The sequence below is a fragment of the Suricata suricatta genome, chromosome 12, assembly GCF_006229205.1.
Source record: "Suricata suricatta isolate VVHF042 chromosome 12, meerkat_22Aug2017_6uvM2_HiC, whole genome shotgun sequence".
Taxonomy (NCBI): domain Eukaryota; kingdom Metazoa; phylum Chordata; class Mammalia; order Carnivora; family Herpestidae; genus Suricata; species Suricata suricatta.
Window position 1 is genome coordinate 25878245 of NC_043711.1, and position 24360 is coordinate 25902604.

Below are 24360 nucleotides of genomic sequence, written 5' to 3' on the forward strand. Positions count from 1 at the left end.
GAGGAAGAATGAAATATGGCCATTTGTAGGAAAGTGGATGGACCTTGAGGGTGTCATGCTACACGAAATAAGTCAGGCAGAGAAGGACAGAAACCATATGTTTGCACTCATAGGTCTAACAGGAAAACAGGAGAAACGTAATGGAGGACCAGGGGGAGGGGAAGAGAGAAAGAGAGTTGAGGAGAGAGAGGGACGCAAAACTTGAGAGACTATTGAATACTGAAAACGAACTGAGGGTTAAAGGGGAAGGGGGCGGGGGAAAAGAGGTGGTAGTGATGGAGGAGGGCACTTGTGGGGAGGAGCACTGGGTGTTATATGGAAACCAATTTGACAATAAACTATTTAAAAAAAAAAGAGAGGTATATTGACTTACACCTTATTCCCTACCCCCAAACTGTACCTGTTTGATTTTTTACTACTCAAAGAAAATAAAATAGCGGATTTGAACAAAACACAAACCCCCACTAGTTTTACAAAGTACATTATGATGAATTCATCATAAAATAAAGAGTTCTTACACCATAAATCACGTACTTTCCAAAAGTAAAACTAAGTTTTCCATCAGGTATGATGTTAAAATCACATATCACAGAGGTAAATGATCACGAGTCACCGTATCTCAGGGGTCTGCTGTCTGATGCTTTGTTTTGACTCCATCCACACATGGTGGGGGGGTCATGTCAGAGTTACATGCCATCTAATTGCTCAGCTCACTCTGGGCTGGTACTTTCCAAAAAGATAGAATTTTAAGCTGGCGCTATTAAGTTAGAAAACTCAGCACGTTTTACGACCAGTCAGGAATCTTTCAAAGATGAAAATAACAGTTGTAATGGGCCATGGGTCTTTATCTCCACCTGCAAAGGGATCGAGGTGGATCCAATTCATTAGTAGGGGTTTTGCTACATAATGCATCCAGACTGAAGCAATCACCGCTATGTAATGCATTCGTTTCGATGCACCACCGCAGAGCCGGCTCCTCGTCCGTTATGACCACGGGACTAAAGCGGGTTTTTGTGGTTTTTAGGACTAAAGCTTCCAATGGATGAATTTTAAAACTCTACCAATAATGACACTTGTACAAAAATTGGGTGACATTATGTATAATTTTACATCGAAATAAGTGCTTTACGCTTGCATAAAGGGTTTTGTTTTCATTATAACTTAATTTCCAAAGCCTCCAATTTACATCATTTTGAGCCATTGTAATCCCTACGTAATGAAATTATAATATCATTAAGCAATTACCACGATGATGTCAAGCAATGGGAAATGTTGTGAAAGGTAATTATTGTGCATGGATATGGGGTAATTTTCAATTATATTCTTGGATGGTGCAGAGTTTGTTTTTCCCCCCCAAATGCTAAATTGCTCTATTTAAAGACTGGCTACAGAAATTCTAAAAGGACAAATTAACAAATAAAACCATTCTCTGCTACCAGACTAAGAGCATCTGGACAGGGGTCCAAATTACATTTTTACTCTTCTCCACATAATAAAGTCATTTCCAGTGAAGTAGAATTGCCTTTCAGATAATAATCTATTTACAAACTTCCAGCTTCATCCACTTTGAAATTGGTTCACAGCAATAACAGAAGAAAAACCAACGGAGCCAGATCAAAGGCAGCAATATCAGGTGCCCTCTCTCTGTTAGATCAGCTCAGGCGAACAATCCATCCAATCCACCTTTTGAAAGTCTATTAATATAAATGCTTAATTATCTATATTTATTGCATTTTAACCATAGATAATGGAAAACCTCTGTGTGCAGGCTGTGTCTTCAAGCTTGAAAAGGAATGATGTGGCACCAGTTTATCAGATTTAGGATCTCTGAATCAAGACACCGCGCCTGATTTTCGATTTTCTGACGCTGCCATCCAGAATTTTTTTAAAAAAAAGTTAATGCATTTTCTCTTATAGATCTGGAGAACTGATTGACTGTATTTTTATGTGCATACTAATGCACTATTGTTTAAACAATCCGATGGGGAGGGATCGCCATTCTGAACAGTCAGCCTTGGGATCAATAGGGATGACATTTTAGATAAGACCCTGCAGAGCACAAGGTGCTCTGAAACTCTCCCACCAACGCCTCTCACAGTGGGGCAAACTTAACCCTGCACTGAGAAAGTCGACTGTGACCTGACTTCTGGTTTTCAGCAAATACATGTCCTCAAATGGGAGAAAGATAAAGGACCAATGATGGGGTACAAAAGGAGGAGAAGAGACTTTCTTCTATTAGAAAACCGTATTGTTTCTTGGAAGGCAACGAACATGCTATGCTTACAGTTCAGGTTTCATTGGGGAAATAAGTACATCAAGCCCTTTTGCAAAAACCAGTGGCTATATTTTACGTGGAAAGTGCCATTTGAGGCAACACGTTGAGGGTTTAGTTGATTAACTGGGCATTGCTGCAGTTTCATTCTTTCCAGGTAGTCTCCACCCGTGATTCATCGGTGTGCTTCTATATCAAATCATGGAGTTAAATTTACGCAGTGTTACATCTTAAACTTACACGATGTTACATGTTACTTTTATCTCAATAAAGCTGGGAAAAAACCCTACAAAACAATTGTGCTGCTTGGAAATGTGTGACTTACAACTCTGAATGCATTTTATTATAACCCCAGGGGAGTCCCTAGCCAGACTATGGAGCTCTGAAGCCTGTGGAGCCCACAGTGTCTCAATGGCCTGATTTCGGGCCAGGCAGCGACACTGCAGCGAGGGAAAAATGCGTCCCAATTCCAGCCTGGGAAGCTGAAGTCCTGGACCAGGACCCTGTCTGGGGTGCATCTGGGGAATAAGTAGGTAGGGGCGGTTCTGGAATAACAGAGAGAGCGTCAGACATCAGCAATGTGTTTACTACTCTACTACAGGGCTCACTTCCAGGACTCCTAAAAAGAAGGCATCTCTTTATACTAGTGAGGGTGCGGATCACCAGCTCCCCACGCCCTCCCCCAACTCCCTCGGTGCGGAAAAGACACGCGCAGGTAATAGATAACACCCCTGTTATCCGGATAGCTGCTTAAGAGAAAATATCTCCCTTCCCCAAGGTTAATCTGAGAACAAAAGGCAACTACTTGCCTAACAGGGGAAGGGGTGGGGACTCTGGGTTCAAGAATGTCACAGATACTAATGACTCATTATATAAGCTGAGCATTGGGGTGGGGATGCTAAGGGTCTAAGGAGAGTACTGAGGAGAATATTATCTTATCCAGATAATAAGCTTCAAGAAAGAGAACCTCCTAAAGGTAAAAAATTGCAGTGCACATTTCAGTCCTATGGTTCTTACTGACCTAAAGGGAATTCTGCAGTCCTATAGCAGCGTGGGCGTTAAGGGTGCAGATCGCTGGGTCAGACAGGCTTGGGTCAGAGTCCAGCTCCACAGCGGCTCTGTGACCTAGGCAGTGACCTTTGTTTCACCTGTACAGGGCGGGACATAATATAGCCCCACACCTGGGAGTGTAGGGAGAAGTCATGGTGAACTAACACAGGAAAACGCGACACTGTGGCGAGCACATGCCGGTGGCTTACTGATGCTGGCTTCTTTTATTACTTTTACATTGCCAGTACTGCTTTTTTGGGGGTGGGGGGAAGGTCTCCTTTGCACCTTAAGTAGATAGATCTTGAAGATACAAGGAAGCTCCAAAGAGTAGACCAAATCATCCTTCTGTGTCCCATGAGTCATGCATTCACAACTTATCAACGTTTATGAAGCATTTACTGTGTCCTAGCTGCCAAGCCAAGCACTTGGAGACACCATGGTTCTTCAATGAAGCACAATGTCTGTATGCTCATTAATAAAACGGATTTTAGAAGACCGCCTTTAGACTTGGAGTATTCGGTGAATGTCGAATAACCGTGTGGCAGGAAGTAAGATTCTGGAAGGACTTTCCTGTTGGACCCAGAGCAGACAGCCAGATCTCCCCCCCCACTCTGGTTAGCTTCAGGGAGCCATGAGGTTTTTCTAAATTCTTGACTAGTAATTTGGATATTTTATCTATAAAATAAGCATCTGTTGTCTATTTATGTCTCGTGGGAGATTAACCAGTGTTCATAAAGGAATATTCTATGTGGCCTTGCCATAAAAAAAGGTATAAGAGTGTTATTTTTATGAGACTCTGGCAACTCAAAAAGCACTTCTGAATGTCTTTCTTACTCAAAATCTACGTAAACAGCAGGAGAGGGGTTGCAGGCCTGATGAGAGGTCATTACTATTCAGTTTGGAGCTGGTACGCATGAATAATTTAAGGGTCCTATCTGTAAAGGAACAAATGTCAAAAACAAATTGACAACTATTCTTCGAGCAAAGTCTGCTTTGTTTTCCAAAGGTCAGTTTGGTAGTTCTCTTGAGTAAGTTCTGAAATCATAACTTCCCATTTTTACATTTCACACGCGCTCCAGGAAAACACATTTTTGGTTAAGTGTCAAGGGCTCGTGTGCCCGTGGTAATTGACATTCAGCAAGTGCGCCGCAGCCCAGGAGGAAGCGCGGAGGGCTGCCCGTCTCTCCCTCCTGTCGAGAGGCACGGAGTTCGACCCTGTTCCTGCCACCGGCTGGCTCTGCTGGCAGATGGCTGTGTGCTTTAAGGTGGCATTTATGCACTTGAGGTGTTCTGTCTGAGCAGAAACTGTACGTGACACAAACCTGTACTGAATAGAGACTCGAAGGCCAATGTAGCACATGCATGGACATGAATGGAGGGAGACCCCATCTGAAATGGAGCTGGGAGGTCAGAAGGGGCAGTGCCCATGCACAAGCTTTCTGTTGCAGCTTGACACCACATTCCTGGGCAGAAAGAAGGTCACCTTACTGCCCCAGCAGAAGGAAGGAAGGTTTTTCTCCTTGGCAAGCAATAGCCTAGCCAACCTAGCGAGAAACTGTCCCTCCCCTGAACCCTTGCTTCAGACTTTTATACTCCCACAGACGGTCCTCCAAAGCAGCCTCTCCCAATTTCCTCCTTTTTCTCTACAAAGTATGGCTCCTCTCTTTTGCTCTTCAGGCTTGCCAACGCTTTGCCATAGCTGCGTGTCCTGAATTGCCATGCCTCTGCTATTCCTAAATGAACTCATTTTGCTGGTAAGACAACTTGCTCTTTTGTTTTTAAGGTTAAAACACGCAGTTACTTTTGTACAGCAGCGTTTTCTAGGACCGTGCGTTAGTCAGGCCATCCTTCGCTGCTGTTCATCTGTACTTATGCCTCCAGCTGCACAGATAGGTCTGGCCTCTCCACCTGTGATGGAGCTGTGGGGGTTCAGCACGTCCCTTCCCGGCCCCAGATCCCGGTGTCCTCGTGTAAACGGTGGGGAACAACAGTAGCTACACCTCGGTAGGCTGTTATGGGAATTAACAGGCGCTTGCAGGTGTGGGTCGCAGGAAGACAAAATAAACCTTAGCTATTATTTTTATGCTAGGCATCTGAAGACGCAAGACCCTCCTTCCTTGTTGACCACCTTCACGGGTTCCGCAGAGAGGCATGGATGTGGGGGAAGCCTGGGTCCTAATCCTAGCTAGGGCTTGGACTGAGCCCTCGGCCTTATACAAAGTCCCATAGAGGGCGGTGGACGCATCAGTGTTTTTAGTTGATTCACCGGAGCCCCAGGGCAGGGTTCTGAGACTCCAACTGGCCCCTTAAGGCAGAGCAATTCTGGTTTTCTCTCTCTTATATGCTGGCATTTCATATGAAATCCATTTGAAAGAAAAGTTTTCACGGCCGATCAGTAAAGTTTAAGAGCCACTGCTGGGTGGCCTACAACCATTTTCAGCTGCTCAAATGCATGCGTGTAGGTTCAATACTCTTATGGTCTAATTTTTAGAAATATACCTAATATACTAAAAAATTGGAATGGGGAAAAACTGAAAGTATGAAAAAGTGGATGACCCATTCCCCCCTCCCGCCCCCCCCCGTTGGTATAAAAAAGGACATTTCTCTCTGTTTTTGCCATTTTCTCCCCTCCTGTCTTCCTACTAACAAAAATTTAGAGAGTTATCTAATAACTTATCGAAAATGTGTAAGGTACTTGGGATTCAGGAGTAAGCAAACTGACAAAGTCTCTGCTTTTAAAAACTCACAGGCTATGTAGGAAAAAAGACATTAAAGGAGAAAACAAATCATGAATTACAAACCGTGAGAAGGGCATGAAATAAATGTAACAAGGTGAGGGCAGATTGACCTACTTAGATAAAATTGTCTAGAAGAGGCTTTGAGCAGGTGGGTGACAAGCCAGCACCCAGGCCTGTCAGCTCAGCAGTCTGGTGATCTTGTCTCTCAGTCGGCACCTCGGCCCCTTAGACCTGGTCTACAGAGCAACGTGGCCCCTGAGCCCCTGCTCCCATGGGGAAAATGCGGCCACTTGTCATTTTTGACAAGGGTGGATGGGAGGGGCAGGCAGGTTCGGGGTTCAAACCAAGGACCAGAGGTCTGCTTTTGTTTTTTGTTTGTTTTGTTTCCCTTTCAAGAATTTAGTTGGGGCGCCTGGGTAGCTCAGCCTATTGAGTGACCCACTCTGATTTCGGCTTGGGTCATGAACTCACAGTCATGAGTTCAAGCCCTGTGTCAGGCTGTGCACTGACAGTGCGGAGCCTGCTTGCGATTCTCTTTCTCTGCCCCTCCCCAGCTAGCGCTGTCTCTCTCTCTCTCAAAATAAATAAATAAACTTAAAAAAAACAAAAAGAAAAAACTTAGCTACTTAGCCCTTGAGATGTTTTGGTTTTTTTCCCTGAAGATCAGGAACTGTGAACAGAAAAATAAAACTTCAATTCCTGATTTTACATATATTATTTTTGAAGTATGTAATCCAGGTACTTGGTTCAAAATCAAAAAAGTATAAAAACAGTGGTTGGGCTGTGGGGCCGGGTTGTTTGGACTCAAGTCCGGGCTCTGCCGATGACTTGTGTGACCCTGAGCAAGGAATTCAGGAACTCTGTGCCTCAGTCCTCTCAGCTGTAAAAAGCAACACACACACAGTGCCTTCCTGATGGTGCTGCTGTGACACTGCGGCTTAGCACAGTGTCTGGCAGATGGCCCTAAATTAATGCCATTATAAATCAGGAGCCCGGGAAGAGCGCTGCGCCGCCCACAGCCATGTCTCACTTTTCCTTCTGATGTTACCAACCAGATACTCAAAACCCTTATTTTTCTCTAACTCTTTTTAAAAAAATTTTTAAATGTTTATTCATTTTTGAGAGAGAGAGGGATAGAGACAGTGTGAATGGGGAGGGGCAGAGAGAGACACACACACAGAATCCAAAGTAGGTCCAAGCTCTGGGCGGTCAGCACAGAGCCTGATGCGGGGCTTGAACCCATGAATGGTGAGATCATGAACTGAGCTGAAGTCGGGTGCTTAACCAACTGAGCCACCCAGGCACCCTTCTCACAAACACTTTCTACAAATGCTATCTTGGCATATGGATATGTTGTCTAAAACTAAGCCAATAACATGTAAAGATGAACCAAACGGCAAAACCTAATTTTTGATGCTATTAATTAGCTGCAAACCATTTGAGCATATCAGAGAAGGGGAAAGGACAGCTGATAAAAACCTAGGCTACCAGGCGGAAGTGGGGCAGCTCTGGTTAACACCGGCCGGAACATTTCTACAACCCTCGGAATTTAATTTGTTAATTTGCCCTCGATGGAAGTTCTGTTTACCTTCAACATAACTGAGCTCCTGGCTGTCAGAACATCACTTTGCGATGGTGACTTTAAGACCTCCTTTCAGTTACTTATCACCAATATATATCTTGGGTGCCTGTGCTCAAGGACCACGCTCTCTGTTCCTGTGGTTTGTTTAGGACACTTACCATAACATATTATTTGTTCTCTCACGGCAAGGTCTCCTTCTGACAGCCGAGATTCTATTTTTCTGTCATAAGTAAATGTAAATGTACACCTCTAAAAAGATTCCCAATTTGAGGGGCACAATCTGTTTCAGGCAGTAAATCACGGAGACATCCCCATCCGTTGGGCGGCCAAAACATACAACTGAGATGTGTGAGCCCTCACTCCGAACTCCCCATACCTGAGGAGAAATGGGACGCTCCCCTTTCTCCCTGGGGCTGTGAGGGGGAAAAACCACGGCACCTTTGTGGAGCCGTTTGTATTGGCTTCAGTTTCTTTATTATTATTTTTTTAACTTCAGATGTAGCGCCTCCATCTTCAAAATTCAACTCCGAAGACTGTTTCAGGGAGCCCCACTCTGAGGTGATTTGCCACTCCCAGTTATGCCCTTCTGCCTCTCCTCTACCCCTTCCATCTCAAGCTCTCCGTTCCCACCGAAGATTCTTTTCCCTTCCTCCTCTATGCACTCCTAACAATCGTGTTCCCTGCTCACAACCAAAAACTAATGATTCACTTCTAGGATGCTGACCAACAAAGGAAACCTGAGGCTAGTTTTCACTCCTGCTTCCTTCCCATTTTTCCATTGCTACTTGTTATAACTCAGTACCAGCCTTTTCTTTAAAGACAAGTAGCCATGTATTAATGAAAACACATATCTAGTGATGTGAATACTTTATAACAATATGAACAGCTAGTGTTGGTAGGTGCTCTTCTAAGCATTTCGTGTACAGTCTGCCTTAGTGAGTCTTCATGAAAAACTTTCAGGTGGACACTATTACCAGTCTAATTTTACAAATGCGGTAACCAAGGGGCACCTGGGTGGCTCAATATATTAATCGTCAGACTTGGCTCAGGTTGTGATCTCGCAGTTTGTGGGTTCAAGCCCCACATCGGGCTCTTGGTTATCAGGGCAAAGCTCGCTGCAGATCCTCTGTCTCCCTCTCTCTCTGCCCTTCCCCTACTTGCTCTCTATCTCTCTCAAAAAATAAACAAAACAAACAAACAAATGCAGTAACCAAAAGTCTACAAGTCACACAGCAGAAACTGATAGAGCTGGAACCCAGATGAAGGTCAATGTGATATCAAAGGACTTATCATTCTATAAAATGAAGGCACAGGCTACCTCGTTATGGGGGTGCGAGCCTACGTGATTAGCATTTAATAAAAACAGTGGCATCTCAAAGTGAGTGATTTTCTCTATTTGTAGTTAGCTATTTTAATTTTTTATGCATAGCATTTTTCATATTCCCACCTTGAGCACTCAAGCTTCCAGAAGAATCTAGAGGCTGTTCTGTTGGCTGTTGACTAGGAGGAACAATCGGTGGGCTCAACATATTTAACCAGTCCCTAAAAAGAAAAGAAGAAAGTCAATAAACAACAGGTCTACAATTTCACATATAAATTTCATCTTGCCCCTGGAGTTTTAATTTTCTGGGGCTTTCGCAACAAAGCATTTCCCCCTCTTTCATATTTCAGAAGGACAAAATGTTTAGAAGTTAATATTCAGTTCTGTAAATTGATTAATATAATGTCAAGCACGGAACTAACTAGTTGTTTCGCAATATGTCAACTAAAGATGACTACTCCTCTTGAGAGTTTATCATGGTGGCTGTTACACTGTACACAATCCCTCTCACATAAGACAGTTATTTCAGTGACTCAGAAGACATGCAGCAAAGACAAAGCTCCTTATGATCCTAAGAAAGCCCGGCAAAGTCACATGTCACCTCCACGACAGCATTCCAAAACAGAAGGTTGGAGTGGTCAGGAACCAGCCACAATGGTGGGGTCTGCAGGCATTCACTAAGTGCCTTAGAGTAGCATAGGGCAAACGCAGGAAGAGTGAGGGGAGCTGGGTCCCTGAGTGACCCATTCCTTCAGTTCTCCCGGTAAGAATGGGGGCAAAAACCACTCCAGAAAGCCCCTCCTACATTCCCTGTCTTTCTGCCTCCAACTGTCAACCTCATTTACGACATTCTTCACTTCTCTTCCCCCTTCCTTCTTTTCCAGTCCTGGTCCTCCTTAGGAGGTAGCTGCGCGCGTGTGATGCATGTGGATGACCTCCAGAGGGCGCAAGTCACTGTGTGTCCTACTTCCAGCCTCCCTCCTCTCCAAACTCCATACTGAGCTTCCTCAGGGGAAGGGAGCAGGAAGGAAATGTGAAGGATGTTCCCATGTGAGCTCTACTGCTTGCACTGATATTGTTTTTTTTTTAATATTTTAATGTCTTATTTATTTTGATACAGAGAGAGCCAGAGCATGAGAGGGGGAGGGGCAGAGAGGGAAGGAGACACAGGACCGGAAGCAGGCTTCAGGCTCCGAGCTAGCTGTCAGCACAGAGCCTGACGCGGGGCTCGAACCCACAAACATGAGAACTGACCTGAGCCGAAGTTGGAGGCTTAACCCACTGAGCCACCCAGGCGCCCCTGATATTGTCTACCTTGCATCTGTATTGTTTACCTTACTCTTCTCAACAGGAGCATGTCCTCATGACTAAACAATGTCTTTCTAAATTTCTGTATTTCCTACTGTCTCTACAATCGGAGACAGTCCCACCGGTAACTAAGAGCACTGGCTCTCCAGGCTAATCTCGGCTCCCTGTTCCCTCACATGAGAACATGGCCAAGTCACTTAACATCATAAACCTCTTCTATAAAGAGGAGTAATAATAGTACCTTAGAGTTTTATGTTAGGATTAAAAGGGGGAAAAAAAGGATGAAAAAAATGTGGCATGGATCTGGATATAGAGTCACATTCAATAAATTTCAGCGAGGACCATCATTGTCTTCATTATCAATGAAAATCATAGCACATCTTTACCTACAATGAAAAACCAGGGAGGAATTGGATTTTGTTGGAATTAAACAAAAGATGGTAGAATGGTTACAAGTCTCTACAATAGAAGTCTTCCATGAAAACCATTCACTCTTCTAGTAAAAAATGTATCTCAGTGTAAAAATTACCCAGTTCCTATTTGCAATATTTTAAGACACTTTAGTCACTTCTCACCTTAGCTATCACTAGATTATGGCTAATGAAATAAGGTGAACATTATGTATAACTGGATTTTATAATAACACATTAAGGACATCAGAAAGGATTTGTCACAGACTTCCAAGCTAATGGGGCATTTTCTGATAAGCACCTTTTATTTAGTCCATTTCATTACAGCAGACCAAAAACTCCTACATTATTATAAAATTACAAGGTCATGTACAAATCACCAGCTCCAGTGACCTCATTACTCAGTAAGAGTGTTGGAGAGCGAGGACGAACAACAACAGAAATAATAATGTTATCATGTGGTGACGTCCCCAGTGACAAATGCCGCACCGACACGAGGAGCTCCTGCTCATGGTCCATGGACGTGGGGGAAAACGTAGATGAGGGCTGTGGGGCCGTTACGAAAGGCAAGACATTCACTTCTTAGGCCAAGGATTTGATTAATGTCTTTCCTTCTCAGAAGTAGCTATGAAATGTACAGGGTTCCTCATTTTGTGAATTTTTCAGTTGTTTTAAAATAATTTCAGATTTACAGCTTTTTTTTTTTAAGAAAGGCAAAAATATACTTCTGCTTTGCAAGAAGAGTATAAAGAACTCCAATACATCCTTCATCCGGATTCCCCAATTTAAACATTTTATCACATTTGCTATCTCTATCTATCTATCTATCTATCTATCTATCTATCCATCTATCATCTATGATTTCTCTATCTAAACAGAGGTTGGCAAACTATGGCCCATGGGCAAAGTCTGGCTTAATGCCCATTTTTTGTATAAGGTTATACAAAACAAGAATGGCCTTTACATTTTTAAGTGGCTGGAAAATTAAAACAGTACTGTTTCATGATACAGGATCATTATATAAAACTCAATGTCAGTGTCTATAAATAAAGTTTTATTGGAATAAAGCCATGTTCACTTGTGTATGTATTGTTTATGGCTGTGGTACAAAGACAGAGGTTAAGTATCTGTTATTTGGCCCTTTACAGAAAAAGTCTGATGGTCCCTCGTCTATAACTATAGGCTCATTTCTCCAGTACCAACACAACCTCATGTTCATTCTCATCTCTCTTGCCATGTTTGTAACTCCTTTTGATGGTGAGGAACATGGCTCCCATTATCCTCAATAAATTTACTTATGTTCTAAACTATAAGAACATACCAAAAGTAGTTTCAGAATTGCTAAGCAAACAAATCAAAACTCCAAACCTACTCTCTATTTAGGGTTCTTTTTATTCCTTAGTCAAAATACTAGGTTCTAAATTTAGCTGGATTAGTTCTTTTCCCCCTCCTTTTCAGCCTGGGTGGCTCAGTCAGTTAAGCATCTGACTTCAGCTCAGGTCATGATCTCATGGTTCGTGAGTTCGAGCCTCGTGTCAGGCTCTGTGCTGACAGCTCCGAGCCCGGAGCCTGCTTCGGGTTCTGTGTTTCCCCCGCCCCTCTGTCCCTCTCCTGCTCGTTCTCTGTCTCTCTCAAGAAAAAACATTAAAAAAAAAAACCCACCAAGAATTTTTGGGGGGGGGGCACCTGGGTGGCTCAGTTGGTTAAACATCGAACTTCGGCTCAGGTTATGATCTCCTGGTTCCTGAGTTCAAGCCCTGAGCAAGCCCTGAGCCCCGAGTCAGGCTCTGTGCCCACAGTTCAGAGCCTGGATCTTGCTTTGGATTCCGTGTCTCCCTCTCTGTTCCTCTCCTGCTCCCACTCTGTCTCTTTGTCTCTCTCTCAAAAATAAAGAATAAAAAAAAATAAAAACAAGATTTTTTTACAAGAACAATTTTTATATACATTTATTTCATTAATGTGTTTTCTGTAAATACATTATATATGTGCATACATATATACTTATATACAAATACATGATATGAGGTCAACAATTTAGCTTAATCATCTCTCTACATATTTGGTAGAACATATTTGGTACTGAACTCCTGTGTGTCATGTCCTGGGGAATCAGAGAGCTCACAGTCAGATGGAAGAAACATTTTAAGCAGCAGAAAATGAACTAGAACATGGCTGTTCACAAAGGTTGCTGTGGGGCCGATCAGATCACCTGCTGGGTCCCTTCTAAGACCTCTCTTGCAATGAAACTTCTACAATCTTGTATACACTGAAGTATGTATTGGGGGTTGGGGGTAATTACTTGAGAAATCTAAAAAAGATCTAAGATACAGAGACATTTTTCATCCTAGCTCTTATTTACAGCCCTGACCTACCTATTATCATAAAACTCTTGGTAAGAGGAGCCAGCCAGTGAAAAATTTATATGGGAGATCTTATAGCAGGAATTTTGCAATTTGCAGCAATTTCTATCCAATACTTAATGATATTTATCATGTGGTGCCGTGCACATTTCTTATTCATTGAAGGAAATGTGGGTTTTAAAACTTTGTTATGACCAGGGAACAGACTGGGGACAGGCCTGGGCAATATCTTTCTTTGGGGGGATTCACAAATTCGTTTTATTTTATTTATTTATTTAGCTTTTGACTGAAAGAATTTTTTTAATGTTTGTTTATTTTTGAGATGGTCAAGAGGGGCAGGGAGGGAGGGAGACACAGAATCTGAGCAGGTTCCAGGCTCTGAGCTGTCAGCACAGAGCCCAATGCAGGGCTTAAACTCGCGTACTGTGAGATAATGACCTGAGCTGAAGTCGGACACTTAACCCACTGAGCCACCCAGGCACCTCCACAAATTCGTTTTCAAAGCTGGTGAATACTGTTTTCCCAGAAAGACATACATAAATACCAAATTTTACTTCCAGTTTTAGGAGGTCAGAGATCACCTAAAGCCCAGTCATTGACTTCTGGACTCCTAAGTTAGGTACCTCTACACCTTGGAATATCGTGGGGGTGGTGTTTCTAGCATTGCAAATCCCGTGGTTGGCACAGTTTTTCTGTGAAGGGTCAGATAGAAAATACATTGGGCTTTACAATCCATGAGGTCTCTGTTGCAACTATTCAACTATGCTGCTGTAGTGTGAAAGCACACAAAAACAGTAAGTAAATGAACGGGCATGGCTATATTCCAATAAAATCTTACTTAGAAAACCCCTGCCATGACCATGATCTGGCCTGCTGACTCTAGCTGAATGAGCTCTGTGTTAGAGCAAGGAGCCGGGAAGTGAAACATTCTCCAGGCTCTCACGAAAACTCCTTTCGATTTTCCTCCTAAATGCGTTTTGAATCCAACTTTCTCACCAATTCTACTTTCACCACCAATGCTCACTGATGACCCTGCCTCATGTTCTCTGTAGCAAACACTTTTTCTTTTAATTTTTTTTACATTTATTCATTTTTGAGAGATAGAGTGAGACAGAGCATGAGCAGGGAGGGTTAGAGAGGAGACACAGAATCTGAAGCAGGTTCCAGGCTATGAATATTCAGCAAGCATTCAGCACAGAGCCTGATGCGGGGCTTGAACCCACAAATTGTGAGATCATGACCTGAGCCAAAGTCGGACACTTAACCGACTGAGCCACCCAGGTGCCCCACAAACACTTTTACTGGACACCTCATTGCTGTTCATTCGGGTTTCCCTATCTGCAGCCATACTGGAGCCAACATTCCTATCTGATTATGTCAACCTATTAAAACCCCTCAGCATCACTGGGAGGGCATTGTACTTGAGAGAAAAACCCGAATCTTTATGCCAGCCTTTGAGGCTTTGCATAAACAAGTCTCTATGTATATTTTCCAACCTCATCTTGCATTATTCTCCCTCTCACACACTAAGTTCCAGCCATGTTGGTCTTTCCTCAATTTCTGGAATATGCCACGCTCCCTACTACCATGGGACATTTGGCCAGGCTGTGCCCCCTTGTCTAGAGCATGCTCTCTTCTACTTTCTAACCTTTCCTTGGCCTGGTAAAGTCATACCCAGCCTTCTGATTTTACCTCAAGCATCACTGTCTTAGGAAGTCTTCTCCAACACACCCTCTCCAATCTACTTGAGTTGTTTGTTACTCCAAATAGAGCCACTGTGATCTTCTCATTAAGAGTTCTTGTCTCAGCTCATAATTACATTCTCATTTGTTTGGTCATTTGATGTATATGTTCTCCCCTGACTGCCTCTTACCCAGCAGAGTGCCCGGCACAGAGTAGGTACTTCCTCCCTATTTATCAAGGGCATGACTATTGAAAGAGTCTCTTTGGCAGTTCAGAATACTGAGTGCCACTCATTGTTGAAAGTTTCCCTAACAATAATACGGTTGCAACCCTCTCTGTATTTTCCTTCCATTTTGTTCCTTCTCCACCTGCCAGGAGCATGCTACCATTTCTTCATCATGTGCTTGGCACACACAATTTACGGCAAATCTGGAGACACACATCTTGCCTCTATATAGCTATCACAGAAAAATTTAATTTTCTGCCTTAGAAAACAGAATATTGGTTCAGATATATGCTTACTAAGATTAAAAAAAATAAGAAAATATGTTTCTTTCTTTCTTCCTTTTTTTTTTTTTTTTGAAACCTAAATAGCTTTTCTTCATAAGCTTTATCTCCCCCTTGAAGTAAGCGGATCAAATTATAAGTTGGGAACTCTTTTGTATATCTTTTAAGATGAACTGGAATTAAGTATTAAGATGCTATTGTATAATTTTTGGTTGGGTTTCCACAAGAATATTCTAACCTCAGTGTTGGATTCTTAGTGCTTGAGGTTGCCTTCTATAACATTCCCACAAGTGATGACCTAATCTATACCTGAATATCAGTAACTATGTATGCGCTACTTTCAAAAGACCATATTTATTTTTCAAAAACTTTCACTGTTAAATGTGTTTTTCTCATGTTGAAGCAAAATCTGTTTTCTTTTCATCTCCAATTATTTTTCCTTTCTTTCCCCATGGCACTTTCAAGGAACAGTTGTAACCTCTCTTCCAGGCATTGTAGAAGAGAGCTAAGGGACTGTCCAGAACTCCTTCCCCTGCTCTCTGGAACAGCAGCCTGTAACCACATGGCCTCCTGGGAGTTACCACATTCCTACATGAGCCTGAAATCTGAGCTGATTGGTCCGTATATGGAGCAATTGTGTTTCCCTAGAACTTCTGAAACTGGATCTGAAGAGGAGAGACAGTCTCTAGTAGAGATGGAAGTCAAAAGAAGTAAAAGTTGGATGTCATTGGTTACCATATTTCCTATCACACAGAGGAAGCTAGTCTGAAGAGAGAATGAGGATGCTTAGAGTCTGGATTCTGGGAATGAAAACAGTGTTGGTACCACTGAATACATTTGGAATCTGGGGAGAGGAAAGCAGTTTGGGCAATCCAGGATCTTGGTTTAGCACGTGAGGAATCTGAGGTCTTGGTGGTTTCTCCAAGGGAAGATGTGCTGGAAATATTTAGGTCCTAACCTTGGCTCTTGAATATGTTGGCATATCTCTAATACCCACTGACACCATCTTAGTCCATGCTTCTACGATCTCTCTCTTGTTCTTCCCCCACTCAATCTGGATTCCCACTAATCCAATCCAGAGTGAGTCTTTAAAAATTTGCTCTTAGGGCAAAATTCAAAATCACTACATTGGCCTTAAGTTTTACAGAGTCTGGTCCTATCTCTACAGAATATCTCTGTGCCTTCCCCTCACCACCACCACCATGCCACCTCCAGGCTTCAGAGAGAGTGCCACACCCTTAGCCTCTTTTCTCATAGTCACCTAGTGCTATCGAGGGCAGGTTCTTTCCAAAATTCTTATGTTGAAAACTAATCCCCACTGTGATGGTGTCTGCAGATGAGGCTTTGGGAGGTGCTTAGGTTGTGAGAGTGGAGCCCTCATAAATGAGATTAGTGCCCTCATAGACGTGACCCCAGAGGGAGCTTTTACCCCTACTGCCACGTGAGGACACAGTGAGAATACGTCTGTCTCTGAACCTGGAAGACAAGCTGTGTCCAGATTATAAACTCCACTATGTCAGGCAATCATGTCTGTCTTCTTCAGGATGGGCCTGATGCATAATAGATGCCCAACAAATGTTTGTTGAATGATTGTACTGGAATTAAAAAAAATGGTTTTGAATGAAAACTTATAGGAAGGAAGGTCAGGGCTACAAGAGAAGGACCTCCAGGTGTGAGTGGGTAGTGGACGAGCTCTTGAGAAAGACCTGATTGGGAGGTTAGAAGGCGCTCTGAGAGCGGCACGGACAGCAGCAGGGGCCAGGGAAGGAATTGTTCTTCCCCGATCTGTCTCCTCCGCCTATCCTGGAAGTGCTTAGAAGATGTTTGCATTATGGTGGGATCTGGAATGGGGCTGCGTTTCTCCCACCGCAGGAGCTGGGAAACACACTGCATAGAGAAGCACTGTGTTTTCATCTCTCATCAGCCTGTTTATTTGGAGACATGCAACAGTCACACAAAGGGGAAATCATATTGTTTCTTCTTCTGGCCTCTGCAAAATCATCTCTCCTGCCCGATGGTTTTGTCAGAAAATCCATAAAATGGAGAGAACCCAGCTCCCTCCAAGTGCTCAATGCTCCAACAGATCATAAAAATCATTAATTCTTCTTACTCTATTAAATATACTTTATATGTTCTCTGTAGAACTGAATATCTTTCCTGTTTGGCAGTATTTTCCCTCAGGCTAAAAAATATTAATGATATAGCATCTTGGGACCATTTTACAGACACTGACTCATTAGATACAGCAGATAATTCAACTCTAGAGGACCAAATCCATGCATCAGCCATCAAATTCAACTACAGCATGTGAACAGTAATACCCATCTCCCTGAGATGACATGGAGAAAGGCTGAGCCCTTCCTTGCTTCTCTATACGGTTACCAGCATAGTTGTTTTATGATTTCATATTGAATAGAGGTTTAGTGAGCCTCCAGAGTGTCTCAGAATTTATGCCTGGTACTGAGGAGTAAGACATGGTTCTGCCTTTGGGAATTCAGTCCTGTGGAGATGGATCATTAGACCAACATTTAGGAGAAGGTTTCAGGTAAGGCGTTTCAGAAAAAGTGATGAAAGGGCTGTTACTGAAGGATGAGAATGAGGCAGCAAGATAGGGAAAAGATAGAAAAATATTGTAGAAAAAATAGCACAGAAAGGCATGGAGAGCTGGGAGCACCTCTGCTAGTGTGAAATGATGGGCATGGGGCATACCTACGTATGGGCTAGATGACGGGACTCTAGTCAACTGCTGAAGAAGGCAAGGGTCTTAGATGGCAAACCAAAAAGTTCTTACTTTTAAGGGGCACCTAGGTGGCTCAGCTGATTAAGCATATGACTTTGGCTCAGGTCATGATCCCACAGTTCATGAGTTTGAGCCTCGTGTTGGGCTTTGTGCTGACAGTGTGGAGCCTGGACCTGTTTTGGATTCTATGTTTCACTCTCTCTCTGCCCCTCCCCTGCTTGTGCACTGTCTCTCTCTCTCTCTCTCTCTCTCAAAAATAAATAAAAATTAAAAAAAAGTTCTTACTTTATTCTAAAGGCCCTGAGGATCTACCAAAGGACTTTAAGAACTAGAAGAATCTTTGATTTTCTTTTAGAAAGATTGCAATAGCAGTTGTGGGGAGAATGGATTGGTGGGGTTATGAATAAGAAAGGGGCCAGAAAGATGAGTTAGGATTTTGTTGCTGAATAATCCAGACAAGAGCTAATGGTATTATTTTGGAAATTTAGTACACCTGGGTATGAAAATACATGTGAAGAACAGAGAACCTTCTCTTTGACAAAACTGATTTCCCATCAGATCAAAATAATGTTGTAATGTACAGAAGTCTCCTAAGAAGACCTCCTTCCTAAGAGAGTGAGGGTCTCTAGAGATGGCAGTTTGCCTCAGGCATCTTACACTCTAATTAGGAATATTTTATATTTTTTCTGTGCGTCCCAAATAGTTATTAAGGGTCCATGTGTCCAATGCTATGTGGGATACATAAGGATACTGAACAAACATGAGATGTAGTCCTAGAAAAGTAGGCAAAGATACGAATGGTCAGGTCAGAAGAAAAGACATATACACACCCTCCAAGATGGAAAGATGTTTGACCATGTAAACAATTGAAGGAATACAAATTAAAATAATGAGATACCACTGACAGAGAGCTGCTTGGCAAAAGTTCTAAAGTTTCAGTAGACTCAGTGTGAGCTGGTAGGAATGCAAATTTGTGAAAAATCTGGTAATATCTATCAAAGTTATCTTTTGACTAAATAATTTCACCACTAGGTATTTATTGTAAACACATACTTGCCCAAGCTCACAAAAATATGTGCATGAGGATGTCGATGATCACAGCACTGTTTACAGTAACAAAAAGCTAGAAACCACCTGCGTGCCCATCAGCAGAGAACTGGCTGAATAAATTATGGTACACTCAAACACTGAAATAACGTCCAGCTATTAGTGAAGAATGTGTTCACCTCTATGTGCAAATTCAGAAAGATGTCCAAAACATATTCAATAAAAATCTAAAAAGCAAGTTATAGAACAGTATAGAGTCTTACTTCATTTATGTTGAAAAAACATGAAAGAAACACATATTTCTTTGTAATAGGCATTAAAAGTTTCTGAAGGATGCACAAGAAACTGTTAACCATTGGCATACCTGAAAATGGAAACGTGGGTTTGGGGGTGGGTGGAGAAATTTCTCACCTTCTATCTTTCTGCTCTCACTGAGTTTTCTTCCACTTTCCTTTTTAAAGGCAGAGTCTCTCTCTTCAGGAGCTATTAATTTGATGACATCTGTAGGAAGACTTTTCTGAAACACAGCTCCTGGAAACAGGAGTCTAGGTTGGCCCCTCAACCAATAGGGAAGGAGAGAGGAAAACAGTGCTTTCCTCATGCCAATGTGCACATCTGTGTTGATCCTAGCAGCCCTCCCCATTGGAAATACCAACTTCAATGATGAACGCAGAACATTTTGGGTCTTTATAAATGTTGGAAATGTCCCTGGAAATTGTCATGTTTTCATTTGCATAAACAATAGCTGCTTTACCTAATGTTATAGATAGGACTAAAAAAATAGTTGGCAGCTTATTATTATTATTATTATTATTTAACACATCATCTATGATCCTGATTATTAAAACAAAATGGTTCCTGGGCTGAGATTCGAACTGTCATGTCTGACAACTCAATGAGTTAACTTTATAAAGAGTGGTTACAACGAGAAAGCTGGAAGATGCGAAAAGCTCAGAGGGAACACACAGACTTTTCCATTCTGGAAGATGTATTCATGAAAATATGGAAAAAGAAGCTTAATATTATATTTTAATCTGCTTTTCAGAGAATCTCTCTCTCCCTTCCTTCTTTCCTTCCTCCCCTCCCCCTTTCCCCTTCCTTCCTTCCTTCCTTCGTTCCTTCCATCATCTATTTCCATCCTCCCTCCCTCCCTTCCTTCTTTCTTTTAGTTGCTGTAAGAGTAAAGATCTCTGTGTCACAGAAAACCAAGCAGTGGCTCACTTATCCTTTACCTTTCACTGGAGGGGAATCATTTTGGGGTGAAAATTCTCAAGGAAGTCAGTTTATCTCCTCAAAACAGAAAAAACTAATCAAGCATTGTCTGATTAATTAGAGACACTTGAAAAAAATGCTATCAAGGCCTACAGCTGTAATCAATTCAATCAACATGCAGAGAGCCAATCTGGTTTTCTTGATTAACAAAGCTGAATGTTAAACAGAGAAGTGTGACATTGTAGCGCCATTAGCTAAGGTTACAAATTGAGCATTTTTTCCTACACGTTCAAAGTCAGGTCAGGATAAAGTAAAAACTCTCTTATGATGAGGGCCATGGTCATAAACATTGCAATTCTTCCCCTTGACATTTCCATGCCAGAAGAATAAGTTTCATCCGAGTAGTAGAAATGGGCAGTAACTTCAGAAGGCTTGTACAGACATACAAAAAATCAAGTACTTGAAAAGATTTCACAATAATAAAACAAAGACAAAAAAAAAAAAAAAGCGATGTGAGATTTGTTTAGTGTCACCCAAGTTGGTTATGGAATTCACCAGGAACAGACATGCCAGACATAAAGAGATAAAATTTTTCTTATTACATTTTAGAGATGTGGATGTGAAACGCATCTATATAGTGGCTGATGAATAAATTGGAAAATTCAATTTGCTTATTTTATTTGCATGAAGTCAATTTAAATGTCAAGATGTCTAACGCAAGATTGGTTTATTAACGGCTTGTTTCTTGCTCTTAAAAATCACAGTTATAACTTTAAAGTCATGATTATATTTTGTGTAGTCTGTCTTCGCAACACAGTCTGGAATTCTGTCCATGAAAACAGCAATTCTCAATCTTTTGGGGATAAAAAGTTCTCTCTCTCTCTCTCTCTCTCTCTCTCTTTGTGCTTAGAATTTAGTAAGAGCACAAATAAATACTTGCTAACTAGAGTATTGCAATCAGATACATTTGTTGCATGTAATGTTACCAAAATAGTTTAATTATGGAAATATGGAAATAATTTACATAAAAATAAATTGAAAAGAATTCAAGGTAATCTCAATATCATTCCCATTCACATGGTTTCTTGAAGAGGTGGAAAGCAAAGAGTATGCATGGCATATAGGAATCACTCCATAAATACTTCTGGAGTGAACTCCTGAAGAGTTCAAGCCTGCCCACTAGTAAGGTATCGTAGTACCTATGATTCTGGTTGGCCACGTATCCTCTTCCTCTTCTGAGAATCTTATGGGCAGCCAACTTTATGTGGTTTGGAGGTGTGCTAAGACCTTCCTTTCCTCTCAGTATGGGGGTAGGCATGAGACCCACGGTAGGCCAGCGTCCATTCTTGGACTTTTGCTGGGTTTATGAACAGGGTCCCGTCTCGTGTCCACGAAAATGTACACATACTAATGATGTCTACTGAGTATATTTTCCTGACAGAAAATGAAAGGTAAAGGAAAATGGTATGAAGCTGTGATATTTCTTTTTTTTATGTTTATTTTTGAGAGACAGAGAGAGAGAGAGAGAGAGAGAGAGAGAGAGAGAGAGAGAAAGGGAGAGAAAGAGGGAGACACAGAATCCAAAGCAGGCTCTGGGCTCTGAGCTGTCAGCACAGAGCCCAATGTGGGGCTCGGATGCACAAGCTGTGAGACCATGATTTGAGTTGAAGTTGGTTGCTTAACCGACTGAGCCACCCAGGCGCCCCAAAGCTGTGATATTTCTAAAGAGGTCCTTCTGAAACATTACATTTCTATGGGAGACAAATACTGTTCTACCCAGCAGAAAGATACACATAGAATAAGGATGTCTCATTCAAAATAAACACAACATCTTTGAAGATGCAGGGCAAACAGCTGTCTCCTGAAACAACAAGTTTCATCTTCATATTTTTGAAGAAACATTAAAAAATATCTGAATGCCTGCTCTTGCCACTGTATACTTTTGTTCCAAGAATTGAGAGAGTGCTGACCAAGCCACAGCCCCCATTCACAAGGAGCTTAGAGTCTAGAGGTGGAGAGAGGTAAAAAACAAGTATACAGAGAAGTGGAGGGGTTCAGAATATTCCATCCCCAAATGTGCCACTTTGACATGAGGGCTATTCTGAGCTGAAGGCAATGATAAGAAGAAGACACAAGAAAAAGTCTTTGTCTTCCCTATCTCTACCAGGACGGGTTGGAGGGTCTTTATTTACTGGAGACAACTCTAGACTCTTATCAGCCACAACACAAGTGGAATCTATAGCAAACCTTACTAACTTGCTCTTATCTCCCATTGGTTGCTACCCTATTTACCCTCCCACAATCTGCCACTTCTATAGGCTCAAAGTCCCTTTCCTTTGTCTTGTCACTTTTCTACAAAATAGATTTTTTTAAAGATGCTTTGTGAGCCCAAGTTCTAACCATTCCTTTGAGTTACTCATCGCTGAGAACTTCAGTGTGTATGCACTTTGCAGCTGTTAGTAAGTCTCTATTTTTCTCTTGTTATTTGTCTTTGCCACTCTAATTTTCAGGTGAGCCTGGAGGGGTAGAAGGAATAAGGTTTTCCTCCCCTACAGAAGGAATATTATTTCAGATAGCAAAAAGTGCTCTAAAAATCTATTAATAAACTTATATTTAATAATTTTATTAATTAAAAAATTAAATAAAAGGCTGTTTCATGTTAACAGCTCTAGCACAAAGTAGAGGTCCTCATAAAAACTCCAACCTGTTTCATACAGATTGGTCCTAAATACACAGGGAGAATGGGAGCCACAGGATGGCTGGTTTGGGGTCATCTCTCAGGGATGAATGTTTCTAATATAATCAGCCTCTCAGATGAATAAGATAAATTTCATATTTAAACCACATTTATTGAAGAAGTCCTATCACTATCACTGAGAATCCATAGATATTTTCAAGCTCTTAACATGTGTAGAACACTTTACAAGGAGTAATGAGGAGGCACTGGGGAATGAGAAGTCCATGACTTACTTTACTTATGAGAGAGAGAGAGAGAGAGAGAGGAGAGAGTAAGCACATGCAAGTGGACAAGGGAGGGGCAGAGAAAGAGGGTGAAAGAGAATCCCAAGCAGGCTCTATCCTGTTAGCATGGAGCCCAGTGTGGGGTTCGATCTCACAAACCATGAGATCATGTCCTGAGCTGAATTCAAGAATCAGGTACTGAACTGACTGAGCCACCCAGGTGCCCCAAAGCCCATGACTTTAGATTGAGCACCTCAACTTCTCGGATCAATTTCCTAAGACCCAGCAAGGCTTGATTGGTCACAAAATGGAATGCTAACATATTCCCATGCTGCGTATCTGATGAACAAGGGGCTAGGGGTTGGACTGTGGCAACAGCAATGACTATCTCCACGGCAACAGAAAACACCTTGATAATTCAGAGTGGAGCTGGGCATTAGACACGTATTTGGGGTACCAACATATCATATAATTTAAGTTGCATGGTTTTTGATTTGAGCTTACATTTCCTTGTAGGCTTGCAATCTTTGGGTTAAACTGTGCCTTTTTTATCCTGCCTGGAATATGGAAACACCACACCAGGTTGTGGCGGGGAATAAATGAAGCAATAATAGCCTATGGCAACTCTCACCACTTGGGGCCTGCTAGAGAGATGGAGCCAGTAAGTGACAGATTTGGTGACAGTGTTAGCAGTCACTAGTATCTGAAATTACAGAAAAAGATTCACTCTTAAGCAACTTGATATAACACCTTTTTTTGGAGTTCTGGGACATCTATGTGTTAAATGCATTACAACTAAATCATTAGCAAATAGAGAGCGGAAAACTTTTCAACCTTTTCTAACTTTAACTAGAGAATAATTACCTTAAAATCAGAATACAAATAAAACCATCTAAACCTTTCAACAAAATGATGGGACTTAATGCTGCAGAAAGAGTAGGTGGGGTTTAATTTAATGCTCTAATTCAGCTCTCTGGGCTTTTGTAAGGAATACCTACAGGGTATCATTTTCATCACTAAGTGTGTCAGATTATCAGATGCTATATTTATGTACTGATTTCCATTTTCCTTTCAAAGTTTGGTTATTCTTTTATGTTCAGGAGTCAAATAAGACAATGATATGCTAAAAAGAAGGCTCTGTGAGGTGAATGACAATTTAATTCTTCCCC

The 24360-nt window shown here is 41.9% G+C and overlaps 1 protein-coding gene across 4 annotated transcripts in view; it reads right to left on the bottom strand.

Moving 5' to 3' along the window:
- C12H3orf67 (chromosome 12 C3orf67 homolog) overlaps positions 1-24360 on the bottom strand; it is a 238675-nt gene that overhangs the window by 9952 nt on the left and 204363 nt on the right. For all 4 annotated transcript variants that reach the window (XM_029918410.1, XM_029918411.1, XM_029918412.1 and 1 more), the window contains one exon: positions 9090-9184. In XM_029918410.1, coding sequence (XP_029774270.1) covers positions 9090-9184 — 95 coding nt within the window. The remainder of the gene's footprint in view (positions 1-9089; positions 9185-24360) is intronic.